This window comes from Ambystoma mexicanum, chromosome 8, assembly GCF_040938575.1.
Source record: "Ambystoma mexicanum isolate Mex_15411 chromosome 8, UKY_AmexF1_1, whole genome shotgun sequence".
Lineage (NCBI taxonomy): Eukaryota > Metazoa > Chordata > Amphibia > Caudata > Ambystomatidae > Ambystoma > Ambystoma mexicanum.
Window position 1 is genome coordinate 43,294,474 of NC_090929.1, and position 20,497 is coordinate 43,314,970.

At 47.5% G+C, this 20,497-nt stretch overlaps 1 protein-coding gene across 6 annotated transcripts in view; it reads left to right on the forward strand.

The window, feature by feature from the left end:
• USP20 (ubiquitin specific peptidase 20) overlaps positions 1-20,497 on the forward strand; it is a 587,649-nt gene that overhangs the window by 261,298 nt on the left and 305,854 nt on the right. For all 6 annotated transcript variants that reach the window (XM_069609236.1, XM_069609235.1, XM_069609237.1 and 3 more), the window contains exons 7-8: positions 3,570-3,639; positions 4,511-4,624. In XM_069609236.1, the coding sequence (XP_069465337.1) occupies positions 3,570-3,639; positions 4,511-4,624 (184 nt within the window). The remainder of the gene's footprint in view (positions 1-3,569; positions 3,640-4,510; positions 4,625-20,497) is intronic.

Here is a 20,497-nt window from a genome sequence, read left to right on the forward strand (position 1 = left end):
ATATTATATCTCCCATTTTGTGAATCCTTGTTTCCAACCATCTTGACTGATTCCCTAGTTTTCTTCTGGGATGTTTGGATTCTCCCATAACTGGGAGTACTTAGTGGCTTTTTCATTCCACACCATTGCATTTGCAACTTCCCTCTGTACAATCCTTTACCCTGCCGAAAGCAGGTTCTCCCAGCCCGGACTGCCATACAGTATTTGTAGGTGTGATATCCCTCTCATCATTGTCAATTGGAATCTGTATTCTTCATATATCTGCAACAAGAAAAATGTGTCACAAGATTGTACACTGAGAACAAAAGCTCTTAAAACCTTGAGAAAGAAATGGAACACATCAAGGTTGCATTCTTACAGCGGAAATGTAGCTGAGATAGGGAAAAACTGGGAACTGGACCATGTCCAAGTTCCCAGACCAGGTTTTGCAGAAGTCTGTCAAAGGACTCCTCGGCTTCTGGAAATTGAAGTCCCTGGCGATAGGGATGGAAGAGCCATTTACCGGCTATTGAGAACTAATGCCCAAACTCCAAATATGTCTAAATAAGAGACAACTAGAACTGCGGCCAGTGGCCAAGTCAGTCTGAAAGACTTAGACCACCTGACAAAATTCAGATCAATTAATTATTAAGAAAACACTTTGAGGTCATTTGAATTTATAGAGTAATTTGCACAAATACATTCACTCAGGTCTCTAGTGCAATTTTAAACATTTGTAACATAGTGAAAAAGTGGAAACACATGTGAAAGTTTCCACTATGTGGTGGAAATAATGTGTAAATGTAAGTTACCATTGGTGCCGTAGCTTTGCCTAATAAAAAAAGTAAAAACCATGTAGCAGATAAAAGGTGTTAGGACAGGTGTTAATGTGCAACACCCATCTTTAGCACCTTTTCTTCCTATCGGGAGGACTGGAAAATGGGGCCCCTCTTGACTTTGCACAGAAGCTGTATTCCATATGGCAAGTCAATGTGGTTTTGAATGAGTTCATGCATAAACCTTTCTAGTTTATGGCTACCTCCTGTATTGCTCTTTTGCATACAAACCAACTTTTTGGTGGTGTTTGTAACAGCCAGAAGAATAAACACACTACATGCTCACTCAGCTATGAGCTGTGTCTGTGTATGACTTTTACAGTTGTTATCCAAAAGGTTCAGTTTGATTTGAGTCTAAACATTTTTAAAGATTTGTATTCCCATGTCTTTTCCGACTCTCACAAGAGCAATAGAGAGCATTCTTTACTATTTGAACACATTCATCTATATTTGGATAAAATGACGTATGTTGTACTTTCTTCCACATTTCCTGAACCCTTTCACCATTCGGTCTTGAGCAAAAGCATCATCTGTAGCATGCCAACAGTAAACCCAGCTTTCCCTGTAAACGCCATTTGTAAGGCTTCGCACTCCATATGCCATGCAAACGCTAGACCTTCATTACGTATTCCAGAACATACTCCATTTGCCAGGCCATACTGCAGAATATCCTTAGCTGGGCTGTTAACTGCATGTAATCCTTTACCTTCCTGTTAACTCTGGCTTTGAATGACGACAGACTAAGGACTGAAGAAGCTGGGAGGAAAGAATAAGTCAAATGTAGTTACCCTTGAACGCGCAGCTCTTTCCGTATTGTGACAGATGCTCTATCCACTCATTCCTTTCTTTTACATAACATAGCTTCCATTGTTAGAAGGAGCGAATAGGAGCTTGGCAGTGGGTGCAGCCAGCATTCTCCATTTTCCAAGCTTAAATGTCTCGGCTGTATTTGGAAGATGACCCAATCATGTGACCAAAGAGTATGAAAGACTAAACAAAACGCCATCATCATGGCAAGTGACTTTTACTTTCTCCTTCATCAGGGGAAAACTAGGACTGATATTGGTCGACTACAAGGTCAACCCAAGATATAGGCATGGCGTTTCATGGTTGAAAACATGCGTGACTAAGCCAGACCGAGGTCATTGGGCCGTGCCAGTAATTGCATAGTTCAGTTTGTTGTTGAAGAGCTGTAGTAGTTTATGGATGTTTGTTGTGGTTCAAGTGAAAAAAAGGCGATGTCTGCATGATCGAAAGCACAGTGACATCCGATATAACTACAGTACCAGGGGTCTTCCCAGTCTTGTAATAAATAATTACCACAGGTAGTCCAAAAAGGAGCGCACACCGGGCAAGAAGTAACGCTGTTTATTACAGCTGCGCGAACACAAATCAAACAGAAAAGTGGATCGGAACTGATTGATGAGGGCTGACAAACTGGCATGCAGTGAACATCATTTTTATACCCGTAATACAATGTTTACAATGTTAGAAACTGTTGCACTTCAGGTTTCGTGCTTCTGCAGTTCTCACGAACACTACTGGTTATGATACGCCATTCCCTTGTAGCTAAAAATACGTTAGTCATATGTGATTGGAGCAAACAGATCTGCACTCCCTATGTGGCGCCACATTGCTTTCCCACTCCTCCCGCAAACAGTTGGCAATTAGTAAAAACATTTGTGCTGACCTCCGGTTCTTCATTAGCCTGCCATTGGTCAGCACCACAGCGGACGGAACACGATACACTCTGAACCAGTGGGAAGGTAGACATTCACACAACACCTGCAAGATAGCGACCTTCATAAGCTTTGTGATGTACTCTGTGAAGGCTAGTTACTTCCCAGGGACGTCACAACTTACCTTCTGATTGGTTCTCCGAGGCATGCGACTCCAGTCCACCTCCCCGTTCCCATTCCCGCTAGCTAATGGGCAATGTGAACAATAGTGGTGTTGTGTGTGTGAATTGGGCCAAATTTCCCAGCTCCTGTTGGCAACCGTGAGACTGATTTGCCGGCCTTGATCACGTACCCTTATGCTGTCTCAGCAACTCTGGTCTGCTGTCGATGAGCAACTTTGGTCCAGCTTCCCCCCTTCATTGGCTGTAGTGCACACGACATATGTATGGTGCAGGCTTTAAGGATGAAGCCCAACCTGGAGTCCTCTGTAATGTGTATTTACCTGTGGTTTTCCTTCCCTTATGTTGGTACCTACAGGTGCCCTCATGCCTTTGTTGTACACAAGGTATACCTCTCCAGGGAGGGAGGGAGCGAGAGAGAGAAAGAGAGAGAGAGAGAGAGAGAGAGAGAGAGAGAGAGAGAGAACGAACTGCGGCTACTAAAGTTCTCTCGTTTTCTCACCCCCTATGAGGTGTCTCTGCTCACCCCAGATGGTAGGTTTGCCCCCCTGTCTCATTTTGAAATTTTGAATCAGCACCTTCATTACACTACAATGGGCTCTGACTGAAAGGCTGTTGCTGTTTCTGATTGGGTATTGCTAATGTAATTGAAAATGGTGTTTGTGCTTGGGAAAAGTAAGGGAGTCTTTATGCATGATAATACTCACATCCTTATCTTTCATGAATCAAGACTTTCCTGTGCGATAGCTAGAAAAGGTCTTTGTCCAGCCATGGTGCGCAGGGAAATTCATGTACTGTTGCAGATAACCAGACTCTTCTTTTTCATTTCTATCATAATTGGCTGTTTCCTCTTTTGTTTCTTTCGTCTTTGTCCTCACTGCTGGCTGCGATCCCAGGCCTTACTGGGATGAAGAACATGGGGAACTCCTGCTACATGAACGCTGCTCTGCAGGCCTTGTCCAACTGGTAGGTCCTGAGGCCGATACATATCACATGGTGCAAGTGACAACAGAGCATTGTATACAGTGCATTGAATAAGGGTGCTTAAGATAACACTTGTTGGGTATCTTTCTGCATTGACTGGGGAAAGAGTATTAACTCATAATGATTTACATTGTTATCATCCACACTAGTGCTATTAGTCGTAAGTACTAACACTAGTTGTGGTAGTGATTCCTGTAATAATACTTGGATGGATAATATTCGTATCAGGCATGTTCATAATGGGACTAATTGCTGCATGCGTAAATGAGCTAGAATAAGTATCAGTTTTAAATGTAGTTAAAGTAGATTGGAAGTGATAGTTAAACCAGTGTTGACACTATTAGCTATGTTGGAAGCATACGTAGAATAAGTGGCAGTAAGAGCAGTATTAGGGGTACTAAAAGTAAAATTTTTAGGAAGAGTTCTGCACCAAGCTATAATTTGGAATATGTGAATAGTTGACAGAGGAGTGACTTGAGTTGTTAGTAAGGAGCAGGGAGCAGGAGTTTCCGTAGTGGTGGGGTGGGGTTAGAAGCAGCAACAGAGTTGCCAATAGGTATGTGTAGCCAGAGGCGTGGCAGGGGAAGCGGTGGTGTATATGAGAGAGATGCATGATGCATGCCAGCACTTGGGGCAGTGGCAGGGAATGCTTGGGTACATCCTTGGCTGAAACTTCTACATGCAGTGGACAGGCTAGTGACTGGAGTTGTGTGCAAGGGCTGTACATTTTTGGAGTTAGAAATGGTGTGCGGTGAGAGAATGCCTGGGACCTTTGTCTGATTTAACAATAGTATGTGCTGCTTTACTCCATGGTCATTGTGATCTGCATTTCTCCCCTCGCTGTCCCTTGCAGCCCCCCCTTGACACAGTTTTTCCTGGAGTGCAGTGGTTTGGTGCGCACAGACAAGAAGCCGGCCCTTTGCAAGAGCTACCAGAAACTGGTGTCTGACCTATGGCACAAGAGAAGGTGAGTGTCCCCTCACCAAACTACAACTGTGTAGTGATCATGGAGTGTGCTTCATCCATTGTCGATCGGGGGATAAGGGTTAGGTGACGAGAGGTAGTAAGCAGAGCTTCCAAGGATTAGAATTCCCAGCCATCTATTTTTCTTGGGGTCTGTTTTACCACACCAAAGAATGTATGCACAATCCAGGAATATGTGTTTGAGAGGTTTTTTCACAGCTCTTGGGTAATGGATGTGAAGAGACCTATCCTCAGAGGGAGAATACGGTGTCAACCAAAGTAGCCCAAAACTCTCTCAATGGGTGACTGTTAAGGAGACTTTTCTTTTTGCAAATCTTGCCACTATTTCATATGACCCCCAGAACTACTGCTGGACTTTTTTGGTTTTTCATCCTCACTCACCTGCTGCATTCATTTTTGTTTCGGGGTAGGGAGGTTCTGTTTCATCTTTTTGGGTTACGGTGCTTGAAGACCACTGTCTTTTTTCCTGCCCTCTGTTTTTTTTATGGCTGCACCCCCCACCTTATGTTGAGTGCTGCCAGGTGCTCCAGAGGCCAATCTTTCGAAGGGATTGTGTCCTCCGACGTATTCCTTATCTTAGATATCTCTTTTCAGCTTTGCTGGCCTCAGAATTTTTTCTCTCTAGAGGGCGCTGCGCCTCGACGTCCGCCGAGTCGATGTCCCTCGACAGCCGCCGTATCGACGTCGACGTCTTCCTGCCTATAAAGGCCGCGCGCAGCGTCCGTTGCTCAGTTCCGTTTTTCCGCGCTTACTCAGTGCCTCGGAATATCGTTGCTCAGTTTCGTAGAGAATTATTCCAATTTCCTTGAGATATTCGATCCATACTCGATGGCTTCCTCGTCTGAACCAACGACCCCTCGGTCCGGCTTTAAAAAATGCCGAGACTGTGGAAAAAAGATGTCGCTGACTGACCCTTACAGGGTCTGTCTGTGGTGTTTGGGAGCTGAACACCATTGTTCGGAGTGCGAGGACTGTATGTCCATGACAGCTAAGGCCCTGAAGGAGCGTAGGGGGAAGCTGGAAAAAGGTAAGACTTCTAAAGCTTCTTCTTCCTCGACGAAGTCGAGACATTCGTCTCCTCGTCACCATTCGCGCTCTAGGTCTCGAAACGGGTCCCATCACTCCTCGAGATCAAAGCACTCGAAAAGGAGACGCCGAAGATCCCCTTCTTCGTCCTCCTCTTCCTCTGTTTCACCTAAGAGAATCCCTTGCCCCACGAAACATAGTTCCCGGGCTGAATGGGAGGAATTCCGAAAAAATATGATGAGCGTCTTCGAGAAAGCGGCCTCGACCCCCTCGAAGACTGCCGAGAGCGATGCTCTGGTCGAAAAACCCGAAGGTCCAAAACGCTGCAAGTCGCAGTACCCGGCGAAGGAAGCTTCTCGAGCGCGTCACGAACCCTCGAGTAAAGCAAAGACCTCGAATCCTTCTTCGAAGGTTCTGTCGACGCCGAGGTCGGTGTCTTCGACGCCGTTGTCGAAGGGACCTTCGACACACGGGTCTGTTGACTCGACGCCATCCTCAACACCGGCGTCGACGCCAAGGAAAGTCACGGTTGCGGCGCACCCAGTGGCTATTCCCAGGTCTTCGATGACGATGTCGTCGAGATTGTCGACATCCTCAAGCAGAATTCCAATTCTATGGAGGACCTCGAGGCCTCCACCTTTGTTTTCGACGCCACGTTCGAAGCCTTCGACGTCGGCGTCGACGACATTGACGTTTTCGAGGCCGATTACAACAAGTTTGGCACCCTCTGCCTTGGAGATGGGTTTCACACCCTTTGTGAGTTCAGACCAATTGAGAACAATGTCCTCAATTATGGAAGAGGGAGAACTATCTGACCAAGAAGAGACATTTGAGTTGCAGGGATCTGCAACCCCAGTTCAAGAGGAGTTATCCTCAGAGGAACGCAGATTAAAGGAACTCCATGATTCCTTACATGAGGCAAGTGGTTTAGACACTTCCTCAGAGGTGGAGTACGCTAGGCCAGACCCGGGGGAGCATGCTGAAACCCCTTATGGAGCCTTAATGGCCAGGATCACAGAATTTATGGGGTGGTCAACACCTTCACAGGCTTTCCAACAGGATGACCTCACGGATATTCTTGATAAAGGTCCACAGGAGGATCCTGTAGTACCTTTTCATAAAGCTCTTCAAAGAAAAATCATGACGAACTGGGAAACCCCAGGTGTCGTCCCGGCAGTAAATAAAAAACTGTCTACTAAATACAGGGTATCTTCTGCAGACCCAGAGTTTTTGTCCAAACACCCATCCCCAGAAAGTCTGGTGGTACAGGCAGCATCTTCTACTGACATCAAGACTGCTTACCCTACCGTCTCACAGGACAGGGACGATAAAAAATACGATGCTATGGCTAAGAAAGTCTTTTCGGCATGTAGCATGGCGTTAAAATCTATTAATGCTACTTGCACCCTTGCTAGATTTAGCCATACACTTTGGGAGTGTGCTTCTACAGCGGCTGACTGCATCCCGGAGGGAGAAGAAAGGGAGGCGTTCCTAAATATCATAAAGGACGGTAAAGACGCTATGTGCGAATCCCTCCAGACGGGCATTGATTCGGCTGACAGTATCAGCAGAGCAATGGCGGCAAGTACAACAACCAGGAGATTTGCTTGGTTGAGAAAGTCTGGTTTTGCCCCAGATGTGCAAGCCAGGCTCTTGAACATGCCATTTGATGGCTCTTCTTTGTTTGGGAAAAAGGCGGATGACAGTTTAGAAAAACTGCAAACATCAAAGGCAGCAGCAAAATCCCTAGGCGCTGCAATCCGTCAGACACCTTTTCGTCCCACAGGAACCTCTGCGAGAGGCATGTCCTTTCGCTTCTACTCCGCATTCGGAAGAGGTAGAGGACGACCGGCTCAGAGGGGACAAAGAAAAACTATCCGAGGTGGACGGGGTAGATATTCAAAAGCCGCAGCAACAGCAGGTGCCTCTTTACCATCGGCATCTGCATCAGCCGCCCCAAAACCACTCTGAGGACTTCCCTCACAAGACACCTGTAGGAGGCAGGTTAACTCAACATCTGGCGGAATGGCAGGCTATCACGTCAGATGCTTGGGCATTGGAGACAGTTGCACAAGGTTACTGCCTGCCTCTCCTATGCATACCTCAGAGTCATCCACCGCGGATCAGCTCTCAAAAAGCTCCAGATCCGCTCCTCTTGCAGGAAATTTTAGACCTGCTAGAGAAAGGTGCCATAGAACCGGTACCTGTAGCGGAGAGGAACAAGGGCTGGTACTCGCCTTACTTTCTCATACCAAAGAAAGACGGAGGACTGAGACCCATCTTGGACTTGCGAGAATTTAACAAATTCCTCAGGAAAGACAAATTCAAGATGGTAACTCTTTCTCAGATCCTTCAGGCCCTTCAGTTCCAGGACTGGTTGGTATCTCTGGACCTTCAGGACGCTTATTTCCATTGTGCCAATCCATCTCAAACACAGGAAATACCTGAGGTTCGCAATTGGCAACTCTCATTATCAATTTCGAGTGCTGCCATTTGGGCTGACCTCCGCCCCGAGGGTCTTCACCAAGTTAATGTCGGTAGTGGCTGCAAGTCTAAGGAGGGAAGGGATTCACGTCTACCCCTACCTGGACGATTGGTTGATCAGAACTGTATCTTCGGAACAAGCTCAGATCCAGCTAGATCATGTTTGCCACTCCCTTCACAGACTGGGCTTCTCCCTCAATTTAAAGAAGTCACAAATGATACCATCGCAGAGACTCCAGTTCATCGGAACGATCCTGGACACTTCCCTGGGAAAAGCCTTGCCACCAAAAGTGAGGGCTCAAGATATTCTACAGATGGTCCCCAAGTTTCAAAATGCCCAACGTCTCCCAGCCTTCGACTTTTTGAGGTTGCTAGGCCTCATGGCATCCTGCATTTTCCTAGTGCCAGAGGCTCGCCTGAGAATGAGATCCCTCCAGTGGGCACTGAGAACTCAGTGGTCACAATTCTCAGGGAGAATGACAGATCTTCTTCAGGTTCCCGACCGGGTGGCTCGAGACCTTCAGTGGTGGGCCTGTCAGGAGAACATTCTGAAAGGAGAGCAGTTTTGGCAACCCTGGCCGGAGATAACAGTAGTCACGGATGCCTCACTCACGGGGTGGGGAGCCCACGCCAACGCCTTGACCATCAGCGGACGTTGGTCTCCATCGGAGTCCAGACTACATATCAACCTGTTAGAGCTGAGGGCCATCAGAGTTGCGCTGAAGGCTTTTCTGCCATCTGTACAAGGAAATAATGTCCTGATAATGACGGACAACACACTGGCCATGCATTACCTCAACAAAAGAGGAGGCGTAGGATCACTACCTCTGTGCAGAGAGGCGATGCAGCTCTGGTTTTGGGCAATCCAAGAAGGAATCTCTCTATCGGCAGTTCACCTAGCCGGAGAGAAGAACTTGACAGCGGACGCTCTGAGCAGGCAGAGCACAGTCTCCCACGAGTGGGAACTAGCTCAGGAAGTCCTTCAAGAGATCTTCGCCCTTTGGGGAACCCCTCAGGTGGATCTGTTCGCCACCAGTGTCAACAGGAAGTGCGATCTGTTCTGTTCAAGGGAATTTCCCCCGAGAGGAGCTCTGGGAGACGCGTTCATAGTGGACTGGGAGTTTCCGCTCATGTACGCGTTTCCACCGGTCCCTGTCATTCCTCAAATGATCAGGAGGTTGAGAAGATTCCAGAAAACCATGATCCTAATTGCCCCGGATTGGGCCAGGAGAACGTGGTACCCGGACCTTCTAGACTTGTCCATCTGCCCTCCAATTCGACCTCCACTCAGAGAGAATCTGCTCTCACAGAAGGGAGGTCAGGTTCTCCATCCAGACATCAAAACCCTCAACCTTCACGCGTGGCTTCTGAAAGGCTGAGGTACAAGGATTGGGACCTCCCTGATGACGTTATGGAGGTGTTGCTTTCGGCAAGAAGGCCAGCAACAAAATCTTTATACCGCTGCCGTTGGAACAGATTTTGCAGCTGGTGTAGGGAAAAGAATATCGATCCCTTTTCATGTGGTACACCAATGGTTTTGTCCTTCCTACTTTATTTAGCGAATTCAGGCCTTCAAGTTGGCACCATCAAGGGCTATCTCGCAGCGCTATCCATCTTTAAGCGCACTGCGGAAGAACCATCCTATTTCAAGTTACCCTTGGTAATACAGTTTCTAAAGGGGTTAACTAACGTTTATCCCCCAAGACCATTCCAGGTTCCCCTATGGGATTTAAATTTAGTCCTAACTTTCCTGATGGGCACACCTTTCGAACCACTCCACTCTTGTTCGTTAAGATTTCTTACCCTTAAGACTGTTTTATTAGTAGCACTTACATCTGCTAGAAGTGGGAGTGGGAACTAGCTCAGGAAGTCCTTCAAGAGATCTTCGCCCTTTGGGGAACCCCTCAGGTGGATCTGTTCGCCACCAGTGTCAACAGGAAGTGCGATCTGTTCTGTTCAAGGGAATTTCCCCCGAGAGGAGCTCTGGGAGACGCGTTTATGGTGGACTGGGAGTTTCCGCTCCTGTACGCGTTTCCACCGGTCCCTGTCATTCCTCAAATGATCAGGAGGTTGAGAAGATTCCAGAAAACCATGATCCTAATTGCCCCGGATTGGGCCAGGAGAACGTGGTACCCGGACCTTCTAGACTTGTCCATCTGCCCTCCAATTCGACTTCCACTCAGAGAGAATCTGCTCTCACAGAAGGGAGGTCAAGTTCTCCATCCAGACATCAAAACCCTCAACCTTCACGCGTGGCTTCTGAAAGGCTGAGGTACAAGGATTGGGACCTCCCTGATGACGTTATGGAGGTGTTGCTTTCGGCAAGAAGGCCAGCAACAAAATCTTTATACCGCTGCCGTTGGAACAGATTTTGCAGCTGGTGTAGGGAAAAGAATATCGATCCCTTTTCATGTGGTACACCAATGGTTTTGTCCTTCCTACTTTATTTAGCGAATTCAGGCCTTCAAGTTGGCACCATCAAGGGCTATCTCGCAGCGCTATCCATCTTTAAGCGCACTGCGGAAGAACCATCCTATTTCAAGTTACCCTTGGTAATACAGTTTCTAAAGGGGTTAACTAACGTTTATCCCCCAAGACCATTCCAGGTTCCCCTATGGGATTTAAATTTAGTCCTAACTTTCCTGATGGGCACACCTTTCGAACCACTCCACTCTTGTTCGTTAAGATTTCTTACCCTTAAGACTGTTTTATTAGTAGCACTTACATCTGCTAGAAGGGTGAGCGAGTTACAAGCTCTTTCTTGTAAACCCCCTCATACAATCTTTCACAAAGACAAAGTTGTTCTGCAAGTGAAGCCTAATTTCCTCCCAAAGGTGGTTTCTGAATTTCATATCACACAGAAGATTACCCTTCCATCTTTCTATCCTCCTCCCCATCCGGGGAAAGAGGAAGAGAGGTTACACAGGCTGGACCCAAGAAGGGCTTTAAGTTTTTACATTAGTAGACTGGCTAGGATAAGGCAAGCAGACCAGCTGTTTGTAGGCTACGCAGGTCACAAGCTGGGGTTACCGATAACTAAGCAGACCATTTCCAGATGGATCATTTTAGCCATTTTGGAATGTTATAAACTGGCAGGAAAAGAGCCCCCTCAAAATCTTAGGGCTTATTCGACCAGAGGTATCGCAGCTTCATCAGCCCTCAAAAGAGGAGTGCCGGTTAGAGACATATGTGCGGCTGCCACATGGTCGTCCGTCCATACCTTTACACGGTTTTACAACTTGGATTCCTCCTCCAGTCAGGAAACTAGGTTTGGAAGGGCAGTATTGCACTCTATTCATCAATAAGAGGAAGCATGAAGTCAGTACTCCCACCTCCAATAACAGAATACTGCAATGGGAGCCTATCTAAGATAAGGAATATGCCGGAGGACACAATCCCTTCGAAGAACAAGTTACTTCTTACCTTGTAACGTTCTTTCGATGGGATGTTCCTGCGACTTATTCCTTATCGACCCTCCCATCCATCCCTGCAGTACTACTTCCCTTGTTGTTGCAGCTTACGCTCCTTCAGGGTGGTTAGTCTAGTCCAGAAAGAATTATTGTGGGCTACAAAACGGAACTGAGCAACGGACGCTGCGCGCCGCCTTTATAGGCAGGATGACGGCGACGTCGATACGGCGGCTGTCGAGGGACATCGACACGGCGGACGTCGACGCGCAGCGCCCTCTAGAGAGAAAAAATTTCCGAGGCCAGCAAAGCTGAAAAGAGATATCTAAGATAAGGAATACGTCGGAGGAACATCCCATCAAAAGAACGTCACAAGGTAAGAAGTAACTTGTTCTTCTCCATCGTGTGAGGTACCCTGTGTAGCCCATGTGCTTACCAGTCCAAGGCATACCCTCCCCTTTTATGACGAATTCATTGTTATCATTCCAGTACACGCCATTTTCACAAAGTGCTGTGGGGACACTTTGTGTTCCCTTCACTTAGTCATGGGTAAGATGTTTGGTACTTTCAATGCATCCTCTGAACAGGATAGTGGAAATAGATAGCTTTTTTCTCGATGCACCATTGTGTCTTGCTTTTTACTGAGATAATGCATATAGGAAGACCCTAAACTCAAAATGGCCACACCTTGTGTGTTCAATCCTGTTGGGTTGCATGCCCTTTATTCACCTCTCTGCCTTTCCTGGTGGTGGAGGATGCTCTCTTCATGCACTATCTTGGTTTTCCCTCATGAATCCGGATAAAGATGTCCACTGTATCTCAGCTGGCAGGAAATGGGCAGAGGGGCTGTCTACCCCAATCCACATTCCCCAGAGGTATGGTTGCTGCGTTGTAGATCCTGGGAGGCTTGCTGGCCACCAATGGACAGCCAGTTTAAGGTTTGGATGTTCGAAGTACCTTATTGGGGCGTTGCACTAACCCCATCCTGATTCGCTGGATATGAGGTGTGAGAAACCAGGAGGTGTCTCACCCGCTATTCCCCGGGGATCACTCTCTCAGGTGGCCAGGGCACGGCCATCGCCTTTGGATTCTGACCCTGGGGTGGACCAGTGCAGGAGGATCACCTGTTTGAGGGGTCTTCGGGGAGTGGGACACCGGATGGTGAGACGTGGTATCCCTCCCCCTGTAACACCGTTACTACATCCTACCGTGGGAACTTTACTCTCTCACCCCCTTTCCCTACACAGGCACTTCCACACGGACAGCCGGCTCGGGGAGAAAACTGACTCACACCTGAGCAGTGTACCTGACATGTCCCGCTACTATGGTCAGGCGAAGTCAGGCAATTCCGACAATCACTCACACCTGACTTCCATTAAACCTCCCCACATGGATAAAAGGCGGAGCACAAGAGCACACTCTGAGCAAGGCAAAGCACACGAAGGCAGCTGAACGAGGGGAGAAAGACGGCAAACCAAGAAGGGTTCGAAAGGAAGGAAATACCCTTGACCTTTCCGACATGAAACCATTACTTTAAAAAACCTTGTAGATCAGAAAACGTAAGGCCAGGAAAAAGGCTAAAGAATCCTGCATTGTGTGTTGGAGATGCCAAAGGCCGCCCTGCGTAGTAGACCAAGTAGGTGAAGAGCAGCACCCGCTCTGGTATCGTCGTTGGCTCCAAGAACAAAGTAGCGCCAGAGAGATCAACACAACCGGTGAGTTAGGGAGGCCGATGCAAGACCAGTCTGTGTTGAAATCAAGGTTGCAAGCGACATCATTGTATATCGAGCGCTGGAACGAACTTTGTAAAACGCGTGTGATGAATGACGCGAGTAAAGCTAATTTGCTGATGAATGTTTTAACTTTGAGAAGGAAAGATACAATACCAGAGACAGAGTGGTCTGGCGCCACGTGGGTGCTCAGTCGAAGGTCTCTGTAAAGGTATCCAGCCAAGAGGTGGCAGAAACTAAGGTAAGAACATTGTGTGAAGTGAATCGACGTGGCCCTAGGACGTTTAAGCAAAACCCATTGCACATTCGAAAGTCTTAGATTTTTTATATCGAGAGGAAAACGTAGAAAGTCAGATTGCATGGTTCGAGCCCGAATGAGGAAGACCAAATGTGAATATTGTGTTAAAAGGGATCCGAGCCCGAATAAGGGAGATCCATGGTCCGAGCCTGAATGAGGAAGACCAGTTATGAACATTGTGGTAAAAAGGGGTCCACCCCGGAAGGAGAGAGGCCCATGATGAATATTGAAACCGAGAACTTGTACATTTGAAAGCCCTGATAGGAAAGGAACTTGGATGCATTTTTGTTGCGACAGATCCTCTGCAGTAAGAGACTGTTATTGGAAAATAAACGTTTGCAAAAGGTTCAAGGCAATGAAGTTGACAATGTCCTGGGAAGGAGACATCCCGAAGGCTGTCCAACCCATTGAAGTTCAATAAACACCCTCCTTGAACTGTGAACACTTGTGTTTGTCTTCACTGTTTGATACCATGCCTTCCTTGCAGTGGAGAGCAGCTGGATGCAGAAAATAGGTCTGCCATTGGAACTGGAGGAGATTAAAAGAAGAAAATGACCAATGGATGCCGGAGGAGTGCTGTAGGAACCAGCACTGACTCTGACAAAATTGCCACGTTTCGGACCTCAACTTTCTGCTCGACAGAGAAGATATTTGCAAGGAGCCTCCCTCCATTTGACTGGTAGGCATAATCAGGTGACTGTCTTACTGGAGCTGCATCATCATGCCTGTGCCGGAGGAGTCTGCAGGCTTGCAGTACGCATGCACTGCCCGGAACCACGTCTGGTCGTTTTAAAGACATCCATTCAACCTGGAACCGAATTACCAGCATTTAGCAGAACAAGCAACACCAGAGGGATCTTTCCTAAGGAAGAGAAGAGACCCTGGCAGTGTGGAAAACAACATGAGGGAGAAAGATTATGAGAGGAGCTTGCCCTTCTATCGTACTAAGAAACTGTGTCACAGATTGTGCCCACAGATTAGACCAACCAGGGGATTCTGTGAGCTACAGAGTAGATGATTGCATTGTGGAACCTGACGTTTGCTTCCTCACAAGCGACATTTCAAGCAAAGTGAAGTGCCTTGTGGGAACCGTTGTCTGCTGCTACAGAAGCAACTAAACAGACTGTAGAATTCAAAAGAGTTATGAGAACAACTGTTAAACACAAAGATGACCCAGCTACGACTACGTGCTTCCTTGGATCCTCTGTTGAGTAGCCTTGTAAATAAAGGAAAGGTATTGTTAGAGCAGATTTCAAATTTTGGGGTTCTGGCTACCTACATTTCTGAGTTTGTTAAACATTTTGCTGGCTTTGTTGGTTGCTCTAGACTACCCATTTTACATTCTTCCAGAGTTCCGGGAGTAGTGGGATTTTGAGAACCTCATTTTTAATTGTCTGGCGTGGGCTAGTGGCCCTTTTATAACCTGCTTTCCTTATCATGCTGTCTCTCAAACCCTTCTTGTATCCCTGGTGTTGCCTTTTACTGGTTATCCCTTTCTCCTGCATCTGTGGTATAGAAATAAAATGTACTTTGCTTTTTCCCATAACCGGGGCAAGCCTATTGGGTTTGTCCTGCTGTTCTCTACGTGAAAACATCTGGGAACCCTAAAAACCCACCACTCACTAAAAGCCGTGAGATCCTGACAGGTTCCTACCTGGACAGTAGCATCTTTCCTAGCTACACTTTGGGGTCCTAGAATTTGTGGGACAGTTTGGTATTTTTAGAAGGCACCAGTGATTTTATATTCTTTTCTGAAATCTAAACCGCTGCAGTTCACTCTTGGCAGTGTCTGCGCGGCCTTCCCAAACCAGTGGGTGCACCGGAGTGGGAAACCAAGTGAGTTCGGTGAATAACCTCGAACAGAAGTCCGATGGAGCAAAATCCTGCGTGTGACCCATGAGTGGCCTTGGATGGAAGTCTGGTAGCTCAATCTTCTGCAGATGGTAGAGGGTCAAGTTGACCGCTCTCGCGCAGAAACAGAGACACAATAAAGTGTCTATCACAAAGCACCCTGGAATATAGTGTTTCACCTGCCTTGGGTTCAAGGCGATGAAGTTGACAATGTCCTGGGGAGGAGACATCCCGAACGCCTCCGACCAAGCACGTTTGCAAAGTTAGGCGTGGCCTTAGAACAAATCACGCATGCCGCATGATTTCATGCACGTGAAGTTCCTAGACAAAGCAGGAAAGGGTTGTGCAGGTCAGCGGAGGAGTAACTTCATGGACAACCCGCACATTCTTGGAACCCATTGGGCATGTCAAAGGGAGGAAATTGGTAACATTTGGGGCACAACCAGGCGCAGCTGCAAAGCAACGGTCCATCGTGTCCGATGCAGACAATGACACTGGCAGTTGGGAGTGGTGCACAGTGGGAGGAGTCGTGTGGGTGCCGGGCTGTGCATGTCCCCGCTAGTATATGCTGGAAACCTTTACAGTGTGCTGCTTGGCAACAGGCTCTGGTCATGTCCCTGTTTGAGATATGTTCCAAAAGTATGGTGGAAAGGGGACTATTGTGTAGAGTACTGTCATCGCTACAGTGAATAACTTTTTAGTTCGTAATGGAGCATTCATATCTCTTTTGTTTTCTACATGGGTTTTTAAGTACACCTCAAACCTGTTTGGCTCTGTACAGTGTTAACTTGTTTTATATAACCTTACTGACTATTATCATTGGTCCATGTGTCTTTTCCTCCATCTTGTACCACTTGTGTGTAATTGTCTGCTATGCTAGGTGTAGTGTAGGAAAAGAGCACTGCCGTCACATGTTGAGGTTGTTATTCCTTATATCTTAACTCTATCTAGAAATCCCCTTTCTCCCCCTCGTTTAGCATTATAAGGTGAAGGACATTCTGCTACCAGGTAGCAGGAAGTCCTCCTAACACTGGCATTAGGGGTGGGAAGGATCTCGTCTAAGGTCCTTGACTGTTTTATAACACACTGCCTAGCTTTAAGGCCCATCATGAGTTGAGCGGTATCCCAACTGGGACACCGCCCAACTTTATATGCGTCAGCACCCACCCGTCCGGCAGTCACAGGTTGGGTGCTAAACATTACTTAATGGACCCAATGGGGAATTTTCAGCGCAATTGCCGTGTGGTAATACCGCCAGCTGTAATTGCAGTGAAAATTGGCATTTTCCCAGCGTGTTTACCCCAGCTCTTAGCTGGGGTAAAAACGCCAGGCTCAATATTGGGCGGAGCGGTAAATGCGGCAGTAATCCTGTTCCTGCCGCATTTAAGGGCTACCACCCAACTCATGATGAGGCCCTTAGTATATTATCTAGTCATATTTAAACTTCATGTTGCTTATACGTAATACTATAATAAAGAGCGTACATATTTTCATTGCATCTGTGTAGTATCCTCTCTTGTGTCATCTATGGACCCTAACTTAAGCTAGCTGCCAGCCATGCTCTGCTGAGAGTGAAGCCAGAGTGCTCTGCTAGGTTACCTAATAAGAGGGCTTTGGGGTAACTTGCCTAATGCCATGTTTCCCCTTCAGGATAGATCTCTTCTCACCCCTCATCCCAGGGCTGTGGTAAAATCTCCCTAACAAGTACGTTTTCGGATTCAAGAAGGCAAGCACATGGGGACCGGCTTTGACTTGTTAGTTTCTTGGAACTCTGAAAATCCAGCCCACTTTATTGAGAATTATAAGTGAACATTTTGTGTCTGTGACTGCTTAATTTCTTTGCCATCCAATCACAATAATCAGCCTATCACGCTAGTCTGGCCGCTGAACCGCTCCTCCAGCTTCCAACCCCAACACATGTCAACTTTACCCTTCTTTTACTCTACCCATCCTTTCCGTCTGTGTGCACTTCTTTGCCAGGATTCTCTGCCAGTCCGACAGTCTTTTGAGTGGCCCCAAAACACAATGGATTTAAAGAGAACTCCCAAAGACAGACAGCAAAGTGTCTACTACAAAGACTATTGTCCAACGGTTAACTGTAATATGAGCTGCTTCTGCTCCGAACATCCTCTGCTCTAAAAGTACTATGTATCTCTACTCTGCCACATTTCATACTTATCCGAACAGTCATAAAGCACATGGCAGTCATTTTCTGCAACTCCCTTCCTGTCCCTTCTGTTGGGGGGGCATTATCTGCATCGATGTCATTCGCTTGACCGCAGTCCCCCGTCCCATCTGTGTGAGGTCCCAATGAGACACAGCCAATCTGTCACCCGCATCCCCATCTTCACCCTTCTCTTTCTTGCAGTCTTTGTTTTGGAAGCCACCATCATGACATCTTTAAGTTTGTAGTCGGAGTTTGCAGCTGATATTATCACTGGCTACTGCTATCATATTCCCTGAATAGGAGAAAAGTAAATGAAACTTAAAGCCAGCTGCTTTATATGCATACATTTCATATCTGGATGTGGCAGGATCCAAACAGTTCCTTTACAGAGTGATAGCTTACTGCATTGTGAAAGGACCAATTTATGCTTACCCCGCTATTCCTGCTGGCCAGAGAGAGAGAGTGGCATCTGAAGCTTGGTCAGGCAAGGTCCCTCCTAGAGGGATATGTTGGGCTGTGACACGGAGGGTGGTGCATTCCTTTTACAGTGCTTACTGCCTAAACTTTGACTCTAGGAAGGACTCTTAAGTGGGACAAGGCTCACTCAGAGATATTTTCACCTCTATTCCCATTCTCCCATTTGTCTCGAGGCACTGCTTTCCATTCTATTCTCAGGTTGAGCAACACAGAAAATATCTCGAGATGGAACCAAAAGGGTTCATGCCTGCAATTCTGAAGTTGATAAAGTTATGCTATTTATATACACACCTCCCTTCCTCCTTTGATGGATGAAGATGATAGAGGTCTCCTCTCAGGCCGACTGATGTGGAAGTGAGATTACTGCCAACAAGCAAGGCCTTCTTGGTGTTCCACCTGTGTAAGCGTTGGTGTATAGGGTATGCTTATGAGGCAGGGCACTGTGCTTGAATCATTTGTTTTTCGTTTTTTAGAAATGTATATTGTAGACCCGTAGTAATTTTCAGGAAACAATAAAGAGACACACTAATTGCAAGAAAAGACAGTTTTAATGCAAATGCAAAGTAGCGGCCAGGAGGTCAGCCAGTCTCAGGAGACTGGAAAACTGAAAACTTGACCCGCCCACATTGAGCTGTAGTATTTAAACACAACAACCACAAAATGAGAAGACATTTGTATGCATCATAGACATTAGGTGTAAGCTCATTCTAACCATCCTATTGGCTCCTACCTATAGACTAATGGCCTACCCTAATTGGCTACTGCAACCATATGTAACATTCCATGTGCATCCCATCGCAGATGACCTAACATGCAGTCAGTAAGGAGAGCGAGACCTGTCCCCCGTAGCAACAACTAGATCCAGTGACATTCCCTCCCCTGTGACAAGACATCTTGGCATCAAAAGCTGTTCCACAAACCTGCTGCTCTCCCATGTTAAAACATGTCCTCATTACTATTGCGTACTCGTCTGTCTATGCCAAGGACACAGACCGTTATTTCATAGTGTGCTCGACCCTCCAGGGAAGGTTTCATGAGAAAATATAATTGAGGCCTAATTCTTTGGAAAATGGCTTATACATATTTTTGCCACCAAGCTGCATACTTCGCAGTCCAAAGATCGTCTAGGATGCAGCAGAAACAAAAACCAATTCAATAAAATGGCAAAAATACACTTCTCCAGCATGGGGTCTGGCATGGATTCACATGCTCATGAATATTCCCCGTCGTCAGGCTGGGAATCCTCGGTAAAGAAAAAACCAGTATCAGTTTCGTTTCTGATCTGTCTTTCGTAGTAATAACCAATCACTGGTCTCTGCCTCATACTGACCACAGCCAATGACTGCCCTCTACCTAAGCACCGCCTCTGGCAGCCATCTTCAGATTTTTACCGCACGTTCATGTGTTGGGATCCTCGTGCTATTGCTCTCGAGCGTTAGTGCTATTTTTTCGCGCTTTTTACAAAAAACTTCGATTCTTTCGGTCAAAAGAGCCTCAAGCTCCACCGATTCTACATCCGATCAACGGGGACCCGTGTCGGATTCATCTGTGCCCCTCAAGGGTGAAGATTTCGTCGAGCTACACTTCGGAGGACTCCAAAAGCTTCTCAGGCCCGGTCTCGGAGATGGCCCAGGAGAAGGGAAGCTCGACGCCCGGAAAGCTGTTCAGGGTCTGCCCTGGATGCCAGCTGCAGAACGTCTTCAAGGAGGACGAACACTCTTTCTGCCTTTACTGCCTTCATGAGGACAAGACGCACGTGGAGAAGGACTGTGCGTTTTGCGGCAACATGTCGGAACGGACCATGAAGGACCGCCATCAACGTCTCGCCAACTGGCTGGTTGGTAAGAGCCCGTCTGGCGAGAAGAAGAAGAAATCCGAGCGGTCTTCTAAGACCTTTGAGGGCGCCCCGGCGACGGGGGCCCAACATAAGGCCAAGCACCGCGAGTCCGCTGGCACCGGGAGCGCCGAACGGTCGGGCTCTACGGGCGCCAGGCAGGGCGCACCCTCCCCGGCACCATCAACCACGAGCCAACGCTCTGGGTCGGGTAAGAGGAAGGCCGAGCACCCGGCGAAGCTCCTGGAGAGGCCCCGGTCGAGCTCTAAGGCAGAGGAGGAGCGTGGCAGTGCCCCCTCCCTCAAGGATAAGGCGGTGAGCGCACCTAAGGTGGTGAAGGCCTTGATCCATCCGACCAAGTCCTCTATCGAAACGGTCGCGGCGGCCCTGGCTCAGCCTGTGGTGGCTGCACCAGTGGTGGCGACCTCAGGGCCCAGAATCTCCCTGCCTCCTCGGAGGGAGTCTTCCTTTGTGCCCATCGATAGGACCCCCGTGAAACCCCCCGTGGGGAAGAAGAAGGGGGGGCAGGGCGTCGTCGTAGAGTCGGCCTCAACCTCAGAAGAGGAGCTGATCGAGGTCTTA